Source organism: Dama dama, chromosome 23 (assembly GCF_033118175.1).
Source record: "Dama dama isolate Ldn47 chromosome 23, ASM3311817v1, whole genome shotgun sequence".
In the NCBI taxonomy this organism is placed as follows: Eukaryota; Metazoa; Chordata; class Mammalia; order Artiodactyla; family Cervidae; genus Dama; species Dama dama.
Window position 1 is genome coordinate 43,848,358 of NC_083703.1, and position 17,424 is coordinate 43,865,781.

The following is a 17,424-nucleotide window of genomic DNA, read 5'->3' on the forward strand; positions in this document are numbered from 1 at the left end:
TTGCTTAGATTCCTCCTTTTCTATTAAGTTAGGTGAAAAAGTTACCTGTCCTGGTTTTGCAGGGCTGTCCTTGTGTGGACCCGTCCCTGTGGAGTCTGTGTGCACAAGGCTTTGGGACAGAGCTGGTGCTGAGCAGGTCAGAGGTCAATCCTTCCCTGGTTGTGTTGGCAACTGTCACCTCGGTGGGAGGGGGAAGGGCAGGCTAGAGCCAGAGCCCAGTGTGAGCAAAGGCTTCTGTGCTCAGGGGCTGTCCCCCCCCTACTGGGCCAAGCGAGTCCCAAGACGCTGGAGCAGAACTCTGAGGGTTGGGTCCAGACTGGTTCCACTCGTTGTAAGTGTGCACCCCTTGTAAGTATGCACCCCCATCCCCTGCACTGCACCTTTGCCCCAGAGGGTGGCAGAGCTGGAGGAAGGTGTGCAGGAGTAGCCCCTGGTGCGGGTGGCCATGCATGTGGTGCAGCCCTTTCACACCATCAGAGCCCCAGACCCTGCTCCTCGGGGCCCTCTGTGATGGCCACCCTGCCCCGTCCAGATGCGTGGGTGTTCCTGTGTGTGTTCCTGTATGTGTGTCCCTGTGTGTGTGTGTGTCCTGTGTGTGTGTGTGTGTCCCTGTGTGTGTGTGTGTCCCTGTGTGTGTGTGTGTCCTGTGTGTGTGTGTGTGTTCCTGCATGTGTGTCCCTGTGTGTGTGTGTTCCTGTGTGTGTGTCCCTTTGAGTGTTGTGTTCTTGTATGTGTTCCTGTGTGTGTGTGTTCCTGTGTGTGTGTGTTCCTGGATGTGTGTTCCTCTGTGTGTGTGTGTGTTCCTTTCTGTGTTTGTGTGTGTGTGCATTCAGTTTGGTACTTGAAATACCAGGGAAAATCTTACTCTTGGTAGATTTGTTCCTTGTCATGACTTTCACTAGTTAGCTCATCATGCTTCTAGTCCTGGCATCAGCTCAACAGGAAAGCTATGGGTGGCTCAGTTCATTTTTGAGTCAGCATCTTACCTGGCCAAGACTGACTGTCTGATTCTGGTGAATTTATGGCTGTTTTTGAATGCACTGTGTCCCCCAAAGCCACATTCCCATTCTATTCAGGGCCCTTTTAATACATGATCTAGTATATGTCTGCACCCTTGTTCTTCGTCTTTGGCGCTCTCTCTCTCTCTCTCTTTCTCTCTCTCTCTCTCTCTCTCTCTCTATATATATATATATATAGTTCCCCTGCAGCTGCAATAGGCATTCCAGGCGCTCTTCAGTTTAACCTTAGAGTTAAGTGGAACAGACACTAGTTCCCAGACAGTCCTCAGGTAGGTTGAAACACCACACATAAGGTTTTCTGTTATCATTCTGGATTGAGGGAAGCAACTGGGAGCTCATCAAGACTGCACTGCCCCAGGCAGGAGGCGGGTACAGGTGAGTAATACACGACGAAATTTCCTTCCACTCTGTTCTGGATTTTTCCTAATTGCTTTTTAACTTTGTTGCTGTCAATCTGTGTTTGACTGTTTTCCAGAACTCCTATGAAGTTTTTCAGCTAATTTCTCTTTCTTTTCTTGTCTTTCTATGGGAGAGTTCAGTCCTCCCACCTCACCATTTTGCTGACATCACTGTACATGTTAAATTTTGTCTTCACAATGTTCTTGTGTATCAGTGCATCACAATTTCTGTTACTCTTTCCAAATTTGTTGCCTTTTAATTTGTTTATAGGTTTTTCATTTATGAATGATGTGGAGCAGTTAGTAAATTATGTAAAATGTGTATCAGTGACATTATGAGAGTACCCTAAAAGTTATATAACTAGCTACAAGGAATCAACACTCAAAGTCCCTTTGCACACTGTACATAGTATCCTAAGGCTATTAATAATTAACTTCCAATAAGCACTTTGCCAAAATGTCTCTTTTCCGTTTTCTGTTCAGGATTTCACCAGTCAGGTCTGTAAAGCATAATAATTTTGCTATGGGAAATGTAAAAGTGGAAATTTATTTTCATTTGAAGTTTTGATTCTTTTTTTTTTTTGACTATTGAGTTTTTTATTTTATTTTATTTTTAATTTTTTTATTAGTTGGAGGCTAATTACTTCACAACATTTCAGTGGGTTTTGTCATACATTGATATGAATCAGCCATGGATTTACATGTCTTCCCCATCCCAATCCCTGCTCCCACCTCCCTCTCCACCCGATTCTTCTCGAAACATCCCACCCTCGCCTTCTCCCAGAGAGTTCAAAAGCCTGTTCTGTATTTCTGTGTCTCTTTTTCTGTTTTGCATATAGGGTTATCGTTACCATCTTTCTAAATTCCATATATATGTGTTAGTATGCTGTAATGTTCTTTATCTTTATCAGGACATGGAAGCAACCTAGATGCCCATCAGCAGATGAATGGACAAGGAAGCTGTGGTACATATACACCATGGAATATTACTCAGCCATTAAAAAGAATTCATTTGAACCAGTCCTAATGAGATGGATGAAGCTGGAGCCCCTTATACAGAGTGAAGTAAGCCAGAAAGATAAAGAACATTACAGCATACTGACACATGTATATGGAATTTAGAAAGGTGATAACGATAACCCTATATGCAGAACAGAAAAAGAGACACAGAAATACAGAACAGACTTTTGAACTTTGTGGGAGAATGTGAGGGTGGGATATTTCAAAAGAACAGCATGTATGCTATCTATGGTGAAACAGATCACCAGCCCAGGTGGGATGCACGAGACAAGTGCTCTGGCCTGGTGCACTGGGAAGACCCAGAGGAATCGGGTGGAGAGGGAGGTGGGAGGGGGGATCGGGATTGGGAATACATGTAAATCCATGGCTGATTCATATCAATGTATGACAAAACACACTGGGAAAAAAAAAAAAAGGAATTATTAGCCATAATTTCATCACAGCTACATTTTCGGCTCCCTTCTCCATCTCTTCTGTTTCTGGAACCCCTACACTATGAATGTTAGTATGTTCTATTCCCTAGTTAATGTAGCATTCTTCTTATGAGTCTGTATTCTGGTAAATTATTTTGGTAAATTATTAATCTCTATCACAATATCTGATCTTTTCAAGTTTTTTTTCCTTATTGTTACCTTTGATGCAAATTCCTCTCTCTTCTCATTTTGCTTAGATTCCTCCTTTTCTATTAAGTTAGGTGAAAAAGTTACCTGTCCTGGTTTTGCAGGGCTGTCCTTGTGTGGACCCGTCCCTGTGGAGTCTGTGTGCACAAGGCTTTGGGGCAGAGCTGGTGCTGAGCAGGTCAGAGGTCAATCCTTCCCTGGTTGTGTTGGCAACTGTCACCTCGGTGGGAGGGGGAAGGGCAGGCTAGAGCCAGAGCCCAGTGTGAGCAAAGGCTTCTGTGCTCAGGGGCTGTCCCCCCCCTACTGGGCCAAGCGAGTCCCAAGACGCTGGAGCAGAACTCTGAGGGTTGGGTCCAGACTGGTTCCACTCGTTGTAAGTGTGCACCCCTTGTAAGTATGCACCCCCATCCCCTGCACTGCACCTTTGCCCCAGAGGGTGGCAGAGCTGGAGGAAGGTGTGCAGGAGTAGCCCCTGGTGCAGGTGGCCATGCATGTGGTGCAGCCCTTTCACACCATCAGAGCCTCAGACCCTGCTCCTCGGGGCCCTCTGTGATGGCCACCCTGCCCCGTCCAGATGCGTGGGTGTTCCTGTATGTGTGTCCCTGTGTGTGTGTGTGTCCTGTGTGTGTGTGTGTGTCCCTGTGTGTGTGTGTGTGTCCCTGTGTGTGTGTGTGTCCTGTGTGTGTGTGTGTGTTCCTGCATGTGTGTCCCTGTGTGTGTGTGTTCCTGTGTGTGTGTCCCTTTGAGTGTTGTGTTCTTGTATGTGTTCCTGTGTGTGTGTGTTCCTGTGTGTGTGTGTTCCTGGATGTGTGTTCCTCTGTGTGTGTGTGTGTTCCTTTCTGTGTTTGTGTGTGTGTGCATTCAGTTTGGTACTTGAAATACCAGGGAAAATCTTACTCTTGGTAGATTTGTTCCTTGTCATGACTTTCACTAGTTAGCTAATCATGCTTCTAGTCCTGGCATCAGCTCAACAGGAAAGCTATGGGTGGCTCAGTTCATTTTTGAGTCAGCATCTTACCTGGCCAAGACTGACTGTCTGATTCTGGTGAATTTATGGCTGTTTTTGAATGCACTGTGTCCCCCAAAGCCACATTCCCATTCTATTCAGGGCCCTTTTAATACATGATCTAGTATATGTCTGCACCCTTGTTCTTCGTCTTTGGCGCTCTCTCTCTCTTTCTCTTTCTCTCTCTCTCTCTCTCTCTCTCTCTCTCTCTCTCTCTATATATATATATATATATATATATATATATATAGTTCCGCTGCAGCTGCAATAGGCATTCCAGGCGCTCTTCAGTTTAACCTTAGAGTTAAGTGGAACAGACACTAGTTCCCAGACAGTCCTCAGGTAGGTTGAAACACCACACATAAGGTTTTCTGTTATCATTCTGGATTGAGGGAAGCAACTGGGAGCTCATCAAGACTGCACTGCCCCAGGCAGGAGGAGGGTACAGGTGAGTAATACACGACGAAATTTCCTTCCACTCTGTTCTGGATTTTCCCTAATTGCTTTTTAACTTTGTTGCTGTCAATCTGTGTTTGACTGTTTTCCAGAACTCCTATGAAGTTTTTCAGCTAATTTCTCTTTCTTTTCTTGTCTTTCTATGGGAGAGTTCAGTCCTCCCACCTCACCATTTTGCTGACATCACTGTACATGTTAAATTTTGTCTTCACAATGTTCTTGTGTATCAGTGCATCACAATTTCTGTTACTCTTTCCAAATTTGTTGCCTTTTAATTTGTTTATAGGTTTTTCATTTATGAATGATGTGGAGCAGTTAGTAAATTATGTAAAATGTGTATCAGTGACATTATGAGAGTACCCTAAAAGTTATATAACTAGCTACAAGGAATCAACACTCAAAGTCCCTTTGCACACTGTACATAGTATCCTAAGGCTATTAATAATTAACTTCCAATAAGCACTTTGCCAAAATGTCTCTTTTCCGTTTTCTGTTCAGGATTTCACCAGTCAGGTCTGTAAAGCATAATAATTTTGCTATGGGAAATGTAAAAGTGGAAATTTATTTTCATTTGAAGTTTTGATTCTTTTTTTTTTTGACTATTGAGTTTTTTATTTTATTTTATTTTTAATTTTCTTATTAGTTGGAGGCTAATTACTTCACAACATTTCAGTGGGTTTTGTCATACATTGATATGAATCAGCCATGGATTTACATGTCTTCCCCATCCCAATCCCTGCTCCCACCTCCCTCTCCACCCGATTCCTCTCGAAACATCCCACCCTCGCCTTCTCCCAGAGAGTTCAAAAGTCTGTTCTGTATTTCTGTGTCTCTTTTTCTGTTTTGCATATAGGGTTATCGTTACCATCTTTCTAAATTCCATATATATGTGTTAGTATGCTGTAATGTTCTTTATCTTTATCAGGACATGGAAGCAACCTAGATGCCCATCAGCAGATGAATGGACAAGGAAGCTGTGGTACATATACACCATGGAATATTACTCAGCCATTAAAAAGAATTCATTTGAACCAGTCCTAATGAGATGGATGAAGCTGGAGCCCCTTATACAGAGTGAAGTAAGCCAGAAAGATAAAGAACATTACAGCATACTGACACATGTATATGGAATTTAGAAAGGTGATAACGATAACCCTATATGCAGAACAGAAAAAGAGACACAGAAATACAGAACAGACTTTTGAACTTTGTGGGAGAATGTGAGGGTGGGATATTTCAAAAGAACAGCATGTATGCTATCTATGGTGAAACAGATCACCAGCCCAGGTGGGATGCACGAGACAAGTGCTCTGGCCTGGTGCACTGGGAAGACCCAGAGGAATCGGGTGGAGCGGGAGGTGGGAGGGGGGATTGGGATTGGGAATACATGTAAATCCATGGCTGATTCATATCAATGTATGACAAAACACACTGGGAAAAAAAAAAAAAGGAATTATTAGCCATAATTTCATCACACCTACATTTTCGGCTCCCTTCTCCATCTCTTCTGTTTCTGGAACCCCTACACTATGAATGTTAGTATGTTCTATTCCCTAGTTAATGTAGCATTCTTCTTATGAGTCTGTATTCTGGTAAATTATTTTGGTAAATTATTAATCTCTATCACAATATCTGACCTTTTCAAGTTTTTTTTCCTTATTGTTACCTTTGATGCAAATTCCTCTCTCTTCTCATTTTGCTTAGATTCCTCCTTTTCTATTAAGTTAGGTGAAAAAGTTACCTGTCCTGGTTTTGCAGGGCTGTCCTTGTGTGGACCCGTCCCTGTGGAGTCTGTGTGCACAAGGCTTTGGGACAGAGCTGGTGCTGAGCAGGTCAGAGGTCAATCCTTCCCTGGTTGTGTTGGCAACTGTCACCTCGGTGGGAGGGGGAAGGGCAGGCTAGAGCCAGAGCCCAGTGTGAGCAAAGGCTTCTGTGCTCAGGGGCTGTCCCCCCCCTACTGGGCCAAGCGAGTCCCAAGACGCTGGAGCAGAACTCTGAGGGTTGGGTCCAGACTGGTTCCACTCGTTGTAAGTGTGCACCCCTTGTAAGTATGCACCCCCATCCCCTGCACTGCACCTTTGCCCCAGAGGGTGGCAGAGCTGGAGGAAGGTGTGCAGGAGTAGCCCCTGGTGCAGGTGGCCATGCATGTGGTGCAGCCCTTTCACACCATCAGAGCCTCAGACCCTGCTCCTCGGGGCCCTCTGTGATGGCCACCCTGCCCCGTCCAGATGCGTGGGTGTTCCTGTATGTGTGTCCCTGTGTGTGTGTGTGTCCTGTGTGTGTGTGTGTGTCCCTGTGTGTGTGTGTGTGTCCCTGTGTGTGTGTGTGTCCTGTGTGTGTGTGTGTGTTCCTGCATGTGTGTCCCTGTGTGTGTGTGTTCCTGTGTGTGTGTCCCTTTGAGTGTTGTGTTCTTGTATGTGTTCCTGTGTGTGTGTGTTCCTGTGTGTGTGTGTTCCTGGATGTGTGTTCCTCTGTGTGTGTGTGTGTTCCTTTCTGTGTTTGTGTGTGTGTGCATTCAGTTTGGTACTTGAAATACCAGGGAAAATCTTACTCTTGGTAGATTTGTTCCTTGTCATGACTTTCACTAGTTAGCTCATCATGCTTCTAGTCCTGGCATCAGCTCAACAGGAAAGCTATGGGTGGCTCAGTTCATTTTTGAGTCAGCATCTTACCTGGCCAAGACTGACTGTCTGATTCTGGTGAATTTATGGCTGTTTTTGAATGCACTGTGTCCCCCAAAGCCACATTCCCATTCTATTCAGGGCCCTTTTAATACATGATCTAGTATATGTCTGCACCCTTGTTCTTCGTCTTTGGCGCTCTCTCTCTCTTTCTCTTTCTCTCTCTCTCTCTCTCTCTCTCTCTCTCTCTCTATATATATATATATATATATATATATATATATATAGTTCCGCTGCAGCTGCAATAGGCATTCCAGGCGCTCTTCAGTTTAACCTTAGAGTTAAGTGGAACAGACACTAGTTCCCAGACAGTCCTCAGGTAGGTTGAAACACCACACATAAGGTTTTCTGTTATCATTCTGGATTGAGGGAAGCAACTGGGAGCTCATCAAGACTGCACTGCCCCAGGCAGGAGGAGGGTACAGGTGAGTAATACACGACGAAATTTCCTTCCACTCTGTTCTGGATTTTCCCTAATTGCTTTTTAACTTTGTTGCTGTCAATCTGTGTTTGACTGTTTTCCAGAACTCCTATGAAGTTTTTCAGCTAATTTCTCTTTCTTTTCTTGTCTTTCTATGGGAGAGTTCAGTCCTCCCACCTCACCATTTTGCTGACATCACTGTACATGTTAAATTTTGTCTTCACAATGTTCTTGTGTATCAGTGCATCACAATTTCTGTTACTCTTTCCAAATTTGTTGCCTTTTAATTTGTTTATAGGTTTTTCATTTATGAATGATGTGGAGCAGTTAGTAAATTATGTAAAATGTGTATCAGTGACATTATGAGAGTACCCTAAAAGTTATATAACTAGCTACAAGGAATCAACACTCAAAGTCCCTTTGCACACTGTACATAGTATCCTAAGGCTATTAATAATTAACTTCCAATAAGCACTTTGCCAAAATGTCTCTTTTCCGTTTTCTGTTCAGGATTTCACCAGTCAGGTCTGTAAAGCATAATAATTTTGCTATGGGAAATGTAAAAGTGGAAATTTATTTTCATTTGAAGTTTTGATTCTTTTTTTTTTTGACTATTGAGTTTTTTATTTTATTTTATTTTTAATTTTCTTATTAGTTGGAGGCTAATTACTTCACAACATTTCAGTGGGTTTTGTCATACATTGATATGAATCAGCCATGGATTTACATGTCTTCCCCATCCCAATCCCTGCTCCCACCTCCCTCTCCACCCGATTCCTCTCGAAACATCCCACCCTCGCCTTCTCCCAGAGAGTTCAAAAGTCTGTTCTGTATTTCTGTGTCTCTTTTTCTGTTTTGCATATAGGGTTATCGTTACCATCTTTCTAAATTCCATATATATGTGTTAGTATGCTGTAATGTTCTTTATCTTTATCAGGACATGGAAGCAACCTAGATGCCCATCAGCAGATGAATGGACAAGGAAGCTGTGGTACATATACACCATGGAATATTACTCAGCCATTAAAAAGAATTCATTTGAACCAGTCCTAATGAGATGGATGAAGCTGGAGCCCCTTATACAGAGTGAAGTAAGCCAGAAAGATAAAGAACATTACAGCATACTGACACATGTATATGGAATTTAGAAAGGTGATAACGATAACCCTATATGCAGAACAGAAAAAGAGACACAGAAATACAGAACAGACTTTTGAACTTTGTGGGAGAATGTGAGGGTGGGATATTTCAAAAGAACAGCATGTATGCTATCTATGGTGAAACAGATCACCAGCCCAGGTGGGATGCACGAGACAAGTGCTCTGGCCTGGTGCACTGGGAAGACCCAGAGGAATCGGGTGGAGCGGGAGGTGGGAGGGGGGATTGGGATTGGGAATACATGTAAATCCATGGCTGATTCATATCAATGTATGACAAAACACACTGGGAAAAAAAAAAAAAGGAATTATTAGCCATAATTTCATCACACCTACATTTTCGGCTCCCTTCTCCATCTCTTCTGTTTCTGGAACCCCTACACTATGAATGTTAGTATGTTCTATTCCCTAGTTAATGTAGCATTCTTCTTATGAGTCTGTATTCTGGTAAATTATTTTGGTAAATTATTAATCTCTATCACAATATCTGACCTTTTCAAGTTTTTTTTCCTTATTGTTACCTTTGATGCAAATTCCTCTCTCTTCTCATTTTGCTTAGATTCCTCCTTTTCTATTAAGTTAGGTGAAAAAGTTACCTGTCCTGGTTTTGCAGGGCTGTCCTTGTGTGGACCCGTCCCTGTGGAGTCTGTGTGCACAAGGCTTTGGGACAGAGCTGGTGCTGAGCAGGTCAGAGGTCAATCCTTCCCTGGTTGTGTTGGCAACTGTCACCTCGGTGGGAGGGGGAAGGGCAGGCTAGAGCCAGAGCCCAGTGTGAGCAAAGGCTTCTGTGCTCAGGGGCTGTCCCCCCCCTACTGGGCCAAGCGAGTCCCAAGACGCTGGAGCAGAACTCTGAGGGTTGGGTCCAGACTGGTTCCACTCGTTGTAAGTGTGCACCCCTTGTAAGTATGCACCCCCATCCCCTGCACTGCACCTTTGCCCCAGAGGGTGGCAGAGCTGGAGGAAGGTGTGCAGGAGTAGCCCCTGGTGCGGGTGGCCATGCATGTGGTGCAGCCCTTTCACACCATCAGAGCCCCAGACCCTGCTCCTCGGGACCCTCTGTGATGGCCACCCTGCCCCGTCCAGATGCGTGGGTGTTCCTGTGTGTGTTCCTGTATGTGTGTCCCTGTGTGTGTGTGTGTCCTGTGTGTGTGTGTGTTCCTGTGTGTGTCCCTGTGTGTGTGTGTGTCCTGTGTGTGTGTGTGTGTTCCTGCATGTGTGTCCCTGTGTGTGTGTGTTCCTGTGTGTGTGTCCCTTTGAGTGTTGTGTTCTTGTATGTGTTCCTGTGTGTGTGTGTTCCTGTGTGTGTGTGTTCCTGGATGTGTGTTCCTCTGTGTGTGTGTGTGTTCCTTTCTGTGTTTGTGTGTGTGTGCATTCAGTTTGGTACTTGAAATACCAGGGAAAATCTTACTCTTGGTAGATTTGTTCCTTGTCATGACTTTCACTAGTTAGCTCATCATGCTTCTAGTCCTGGCATCAGCTCAACAGGAAAGCTATGGGTGGCTCAGTTCATTTTTGAGTCAGCATCTTACCTGGCCAAGACTGACTGTCTGATTCTGGTGAATTTATGGCTGTTTTTGAATGCACTGTGTCCCCCAAAGCCACATTCCCATTCTATTCAGGGCCCTTTTAATACATGATCTAGTATATGTCTGCACCCTTGTTCTTCGTCTTTGGCGCTCTCTCTCTCTCTCTCTCTCTCTCTCTCTCTCTCTATATATATATATATATATATATATATATATATATATATATATATATATATAATAGTTCCCCTGCAGCTGCAATAGGCATTCCAGGCGCTCTTCAGTTTAACCTTAGAGTTAAGTGGAACAGACACTAGTTCCCAGACAGTCCTCAGGTAGGTTGAAACACCACACATAAGGTTTTCTGTTATCATTCTGGATTGAGGGAAGCAACTGGGAGCTCATCAAGACTGCACTGCCCCAGGCAGGAGGCGGGTACAGGTGAGTAATACACGACGAAATTTCCTTCCACTCTGTTCTGGATTTTTCCTAATTGCTTTTTAACTTTGTTGCTGTCAATCTGTGTTTGACTGTTTTCCAGAACTCCTATGAAGTTTTTCAGCTAATTTCTCTTTCTTTTCTTGTCTTTCTATGGGAGAGTTCAGTCCTCCCACCTCACCATTTTGCTGACATCACTGTACATGTTAAATTTTGTCTTCACAATGTTCTTGTGTATCAGTGCATCACAATTTCTGTTACTCTTTCCAAATTTGTTGCCTTTTAATTTGTTTATAGGTTTTTCATTTATGAATGATGTGGAGCAGTTAGTAAATTATGTAAAATGTGTATCAGTGACATTATGAGAGTACCCTAAAAGTTATATAACTAGCTACAAGGAATCAACACTCAAAGTCCCTTTGCACACTGTACATAGTATCCTAAGGCTATTAATAATTAACTTCCAATAAGCACTTTGCCAAAATGTCTCTTTTCCGTTTTCTGTTCAGGATTTCACCAGTCAGGTCTGTAAAGCATAATAATTTTGCTATGGGAAATGTAAAAGTGGAAATTTATTTTCATTTGAAGTTTTGATTCTTTTTTTTTTTTGACTATTGAGTTTTTTATTTTATTTTATTTTTAATTTTTTTATTAGTTGGAGGCTAATTACTTCACAACATTTCAGTGGGTTTTGTCATACATTGATATGAATCAGCCATGGATTTACATGTCTTCCCCATCCCAATCCCTGCTCCCACCTCCCTCTCCACCCGATTCTTCTCGAAACATCCCACCCTCGCCTTCTCCCAGAGAGTTCAAAAGTCTGTTCTGTATTTCTGTGTCTCTTTTTCTGTTTTGCATATAGGGTTATCGTTACCATCTTTCTAAATTCCATATATATGTGTTAGTATGCTGTAATGTTCTTTATCTTTATCAGGACATGGAAGCAACCTAGATGCCCATCAGCAGATGAATGGACAAGGAAGCTGTGGTACATATACACCATGGAATATTACTCAGCCATTAAAAAGAATTCATTTGAACCAGTCCTAATGAGATGGATGAAGCTGGAGCCCCTTATACAGAGTGAAGTAAGCCAGAAAGATAAAGAACATTACAGCATACTGACACATGTATATGGAATTTAGAAAGGTGATAACGATAACCCTATATGCAGAACAGAAAAAGAGACACAGAAATACAGAACAGACTTTTGAACTTTGTGGGAGAATGTGAGGGTGGGATATTTCAAAAGAACAGCATGTATGCTATCTATGGTGAAACAGATCACCAGCCCAGGTGGGATGCACGAGACAAGTGCTCTGGCCTGGTGCACTGGGAAGACCCAGAGGAATCGGGTGGAGAGGGAGGTGGGAGGGGGGATCGGGATTGGGAATACATGTAAATCCATGGCTGATTCATATCAATGTATGACAAAACACACTGGGAAAAAAAAAAAAGAGGAATTATTAGCCATAATTTCATCACAGCTACATTTTCGGCTCCCTTCTCCATCTCTTCTGTTTCTGGAACCCCTACACTATGAATGTTAGTATGTTCTATTCCCTAGTTAATGTAGCATTCTTCTTATGAGTCTGTATTCTGGTAAATTATTTTGGTAAATTATTAATCTCTATCACAATATCTGACCTTTTCAAGTTTTTTTTCCTTATTGTTACCTTTGATGCAAATTCCTCTCTCTTCTCATTTTGCTTAGATTCCTCCTTTTCTATTAAGTTAGGTGAAAAAGTTACCTGTCCTGGTTTTGCAGGGCTGTCCTTGTGTGGACCCGTCCCTGTGGAGTCTGTGTGCACAAGGCTTTGGGGCAGAGCTGGTGCTGAGCAGGTCAGAGGTCAATCCTTCCCTGGTTGTGTTGGCAACTGTCACCTCGGTGGGAGGGGGAAGGGCAGGCTAGAGCCAGAGCCCAGTGTGAGCAAAGGCTTCTGTGCTCAGGGGCTGTCCCCCCCCTACTGGGCCAAGCGAGTCCCAAGACGCTGGAGCAGAACTCTGAGGGTTGGGTCCAGACTGGTTCCACTCGTTGTAAGTGTGCACCCCTTGTAAGTATGCACCCCCATCCCCTGCACTGCACCTTTGCCCCAGAGGGTGGCAGAGCTGGAGGAAGGTGTGCAGGAGTAGCCCCTGGTGCAGGTGGCCATGCATGTGGTGCAGCCCTTTCACACCATCAGAGCCTCAGACCCTGCTCCTCGGGGCCCTCTGTGATGGCCACCCTGCCCCGTCCAGATGCGTGGGTGTTCCTGTATGTGTGTCCCTGTGTGTGTGTGTGTCCTGTGTGTGTGTGTGTTCCTGTGTGTGTGTGTGTGTCCCTGTGTGTGTGTGTGTCCTGTGTGTGTGTGTGTGTTCCTGCATGTGTGTCCCTGTGTGTGTGTGTTCCTGTGTGTGTGTCCCTTTGAGTGTTGTGTTCTTGTATGTGTTCCTGTGTGTGTGTGTTCCTGTGTGTGTGTGTTCCTGGATGTGTGTTCCTCTGTGTGTGTGTGTGTTCCTTTCTGTGTTTGTGTGTGTGTGCATTCAGTTTGGTACTTGAAATACCAGGGAAAATCTTACTCTTGGTAGATTTGTTCCTTGTCATGACTTTCACTAGTTAGCTCATCATGCTTCTAGTCCTGGCATCAGCTCAACAGGAAAGCTATGGGTGGCTCAGTTCATTTTTGAGTCAGCATCTTACCTGGCCAAGACTGACTGTCTGATTCTGGTGAATTTATGGCTGTTTTTGAATGCACTGTGTCCCCCAAAGCCACATTCCCATTCTATTCAGGGCCCTTTTAATACATGATCTAGTATATGTCTGCACCCTTGTTCTTCGTCTTTGGCGCTCTCTCTCTCTTTCTCTTTCTCTCTCTCTCTCTCTCTCTCTCTCTCTCTCTCTCTCTATATATATATATATATATATATATATATATATATATAGTTCCGCTGCAGCTGCAATAGGCATTCCAGGCGCTCTTCAGTTTAACCTTAGAGTTAAGTGGAACAGACACTAGTTCCCAGACAGTCCTCAGGTAGGTTGAAACACCACACATAAGGTTTTCTGTTATCATTCTGGATTGAGGGAAGCAACTGGGAGCTCATCAAGACTGCACTGCCCCAGGCAGGAGGAGGGTACAGGTGAGTAATACACGACGAAATTTCCTTCCACTCTGTTCTGGATTTTCCCTAATTGCTTTTTAACTTTGTTGCTGTCAATCTGTGTTTGACTGTTTTCCAGAACTCCTATGAAGTTTTTCAGCTAATTTCTCTTTCTTTTCTTGTCTTTCTATGGGAGAGTTCAGTCCTCCCACCTCACCATTTTGCTGACATCACTGTACATGTTAAATTTTGTCTTCACAATGTTCTTGTGTATCAGTGCATCACAATTTCTGTTACTCTTTCCAAATTTGTTGCCTTTTAATTTGTTTATAGGTTTTTCATTTATGAATGATGTGGAGCAGTTAGTAAATTATGTAAAATGTGTATCAGTGACATTATGAGAGTACCCTAAAAGTTATATAACTAGCTACAAGGAATCAACACTCAAAGTCCCTTTGCACACTGTACATAGTATCCTAAGGCTATTAATAATTAACTTCCAATAAGCACTTTGCCAAAATGTCTCTTTTCCGTTTTCTGTTCAGGATTTCACCAGTCAGGTCTGTAAAGCATAATAATTTTGCTATGGGAAATGTAAAAGTGGAAATTTATTTTCATTTGAAGTTTTGATTCTTTTTTTTTTTGACTATTGAGTTTTTTATTTTATTTTATTTTTAATTTTCTTATTAGTTGGAGGCTAATTACTTCACAACATTTCAGTGGGTTTTGTCATACATTGATATGAATCAGCCATGGATTTACATGTCTTCCCCATCCCAATCCCTGCTCCCACCTCCCTCTCCACCCGATTCCTCTCGAAACATCCCACCCTCGCCTTCTCCCAGAGAGTTCAAAAGTCTGTTCTGTATTTCTGTGTCTCTTTTTCTGTTTTGCATATAGGGTTATCGTTACCATCTTTCTAAATTCCATATATATGTGTTAGTATGCTGTAATGTTCTTTATCTTTATCAGGACATGGAAGCAACCTAGATGCCCATCAGCAGATGAATGGACAAGGAAGCTGTGGTACATATACACCATGGAATATTACTCAGCCATTAAAAAGAATTCATTTGAACCAGTCCTAATGAGATGGATGAAGCTGGAGCCCCTTATACAGAGTGAAGTAAGCCAGAAAGATAAAGAACATTACAGCATACTGACACATGTATATGGAATTTAGAAAGGTGATAACGATAACCCTATATGCAGAACAGAAAAAGAGACACAGAAATACAGAACAGACTTTTGAACTTTGTGGGAGAATGTGAGGGTGGGATATTTCAAAAGAACAGCATGTATGCTATCTATGGTGAAACAGATCACCAGCCCAGGTGGGATGCACGAGACAAGTGCTCTGGCCTGGTGCACTGGGAAGACCCAGAGGAATCGGGTGGAGCGGGAGGTGGGAGGGGGGATTGGGATTGGGAATACATGTAAATCCATGGCTGATTCATATCAATGTATGACAAAACACACTGGGAAAAAAAAGAAAAGGAATTATTAGCCATAATTTCATCACACCTACATTTTCGGCTCCCTTCTCCATCTCTTCTGTTTCTGGAACCCCTACACTATGAATGTTAGTATGTTCTATTCCCTAGTTAATGTAGCATTCTTCTTATGAGTCTGTATTCTGGTAAATTATTTTGGTAAATTATTAATCTCTATCACAATATCTGACCTTTTCAAGTTTTTTTTCCTTATTGTTACCTTTGATGCAAATTCCTCTCTCTTCTCATTTTGCTTAGATTCCTCCTTTTCTATTAAGTTAGGTGAAAAAGTTACCTGTCCTGGTTTTGCAGGGCTGTCCTTGTGTGGACCCGTCCCTGTGGAGTCTGTGTGCACAAGGCTTTGGGGCAGAGCTGGTGCTGAGCAGGTCAGAGGTCAATCCTTCCCTGGTTGTGTTGGCAACTGTCACCTCGGTGGGAGGGGGAAGGGCAGGCTAGAGCCAGAGCCCAGTGTGAGCAAAGGCTTCTGTGCTCAGGGGCTGTCCCCCCCCTACTGGGCCAAGCGAGTCCCAAGACGCTGGAGCAGAACTCTGAGGGTTGGGTCCAGACTGGTTCCACTCGTTGTAAGTGTGCACCCCTTGTAAGTATGCACCCCCATCCCCTGCACTGCACCTTTGCCCCAGAGGGTGGCAGAGCTGGAGGAAGGTGTGCAGGAGTAGCCCCTGGTGCGGGTGGCCATGCATGTGGTGCAGCCCTTTCACACCATCAGAGCCCCAGACCCTGCTCCTCGGGGCCCTCTGTGATGGCCACCCTGCCCCGTCCAGATGCGTGGGTGTTCCTGTGTGTGTTCCTGTATGTGTGTCCCTGTGTGTGTGTGTGTCCTGTGTGTGTGTGTGTTCCTGTGTGTGTGTGTGTGTCCCTGTGTGTGTGTGTGTCCTGTGTGTGTGTGTGTGTTCCTGCATGTGTGTCCCTGTGTGTGTGTGTTCCTATTTGTGTGTCCCTTTGAGTGTTGTGTTCTTGTATGTGTTCCTGTGTGTGTGTGTTCCTGTGTGTGTGTGTTCCTGGATGTGTGTTCCTCTGTGTGTGTGTGTGTTCCTTTCTGTGTTTGTGTGTGTGTGCATTCAGTTTGGTACTTGAAATACCAGGGAAAATCTTACTCTTGGTAGATTTGTTCCTTGTCATGACTTTCACTAGTTAGCTCATCATGCTTCTAGTCCTGGCATCAGCTCAACAGGAAAGCTATGGGTGGCTCAGTTCATTTTTGAGTCAGCATCTTACCTGGCCAAGACTGACTGTCTGATTCTGGTGAATTTATGGCTGTTTTTGAATGCACTGTGTCCCCCAAAGCCACATTCCCATTCTATTCAGGGCCCTTTTAATACATGATCTAGTATATGTCTGCACCCTTGTTCTTCGTCTTTGGCGCTCTCTCTCTCTCTCTCTTTCTCTCTCTCTCTCTCTCTCTCTCTCTCTCTCTCTCTCTCTCTATATATATATATATATATATATATATATATATATATAGTTCCCCTGCAGCTGCAATAGGCATTCCAGGCGCTCTTCAGTTTAACCTTAGAGTTAAGTGGAACAGACACTAGTTCCCAGACAGTCCTCAGGTAGGTTGAAACACCACACATAAGGTTTTCTGTTATCATTCTGGATTGAGGGAAGCAACTGGGAGCTCATCAAGACTGCACTGCCCCAGGCAGGAGGCGGGTACAGGTGAGTAATACACGACGAAATTTCCTTCCACTCTGTTCTGGATTTTTCCTAATTGCTTTTTAACTTTGTTGCTGTCAATCTGTGTTTGACTGTTTTCCAGAACTCCTATGAAGTTTTTCAGCTAATTTCTCTTTCTTTTCCTGTCTTTCTATGGGAGAGTTCAGTCCTCCCACCTCACCATTTTGCTGACATCACTGTACATGTTAAATTTTGTCTTCACAATGTTCTTGTGTATCAGTGCATCACAATTTCTGTTACTCTTTCCAAATTTGTTGCCTTTTAATTTGTTTATAGGTTTTTCATTTATGAATGATGTGGAGCAGTTAGTAAATTATGTAAAATGTGTATCAGTGACATTATGAGAGTACCCTAAAAGTTATATAACTAGCTACAAGGAATCAACACTCAAAGTCCCTTTGCACACTGTA

At 43.5% G+C, this 17,424-nt stretch overlaps 1 protein-coding gene across 1 annotated transcript; it reads left to right on the forward strand.

Moving 5' to 3' along the window:
• The first annotated feature begins 10,748 nt into the window (after positions 1-10,748).
• LOC133044802 (uncharacterized) lies at positions 10,749-16,184 on the forward strand. Its single transcript, XM_061126551.1, has 6 exons — positions 10,749-11,830; positions 12,511-12,584; positions 12,668-12,796; positions 14,796-14,949; positions 15,629-15,702; positions 15,811-16,184. The coding sequence occupies exons 1-6, from the start codon at positions 11,657-11,659 to the stop codon at positions 15,866-15,868; spliced, it is 663 nt and encodes a 220-aa protein (XP_060982534.1). The 5' UTR covers positions 10,749-11,656; the 3' UTR covers positions 15,869-16,184.
• The last annotated feature ends 1,240 nt before the right edge of the window (positions 16,185-17,424 follow it).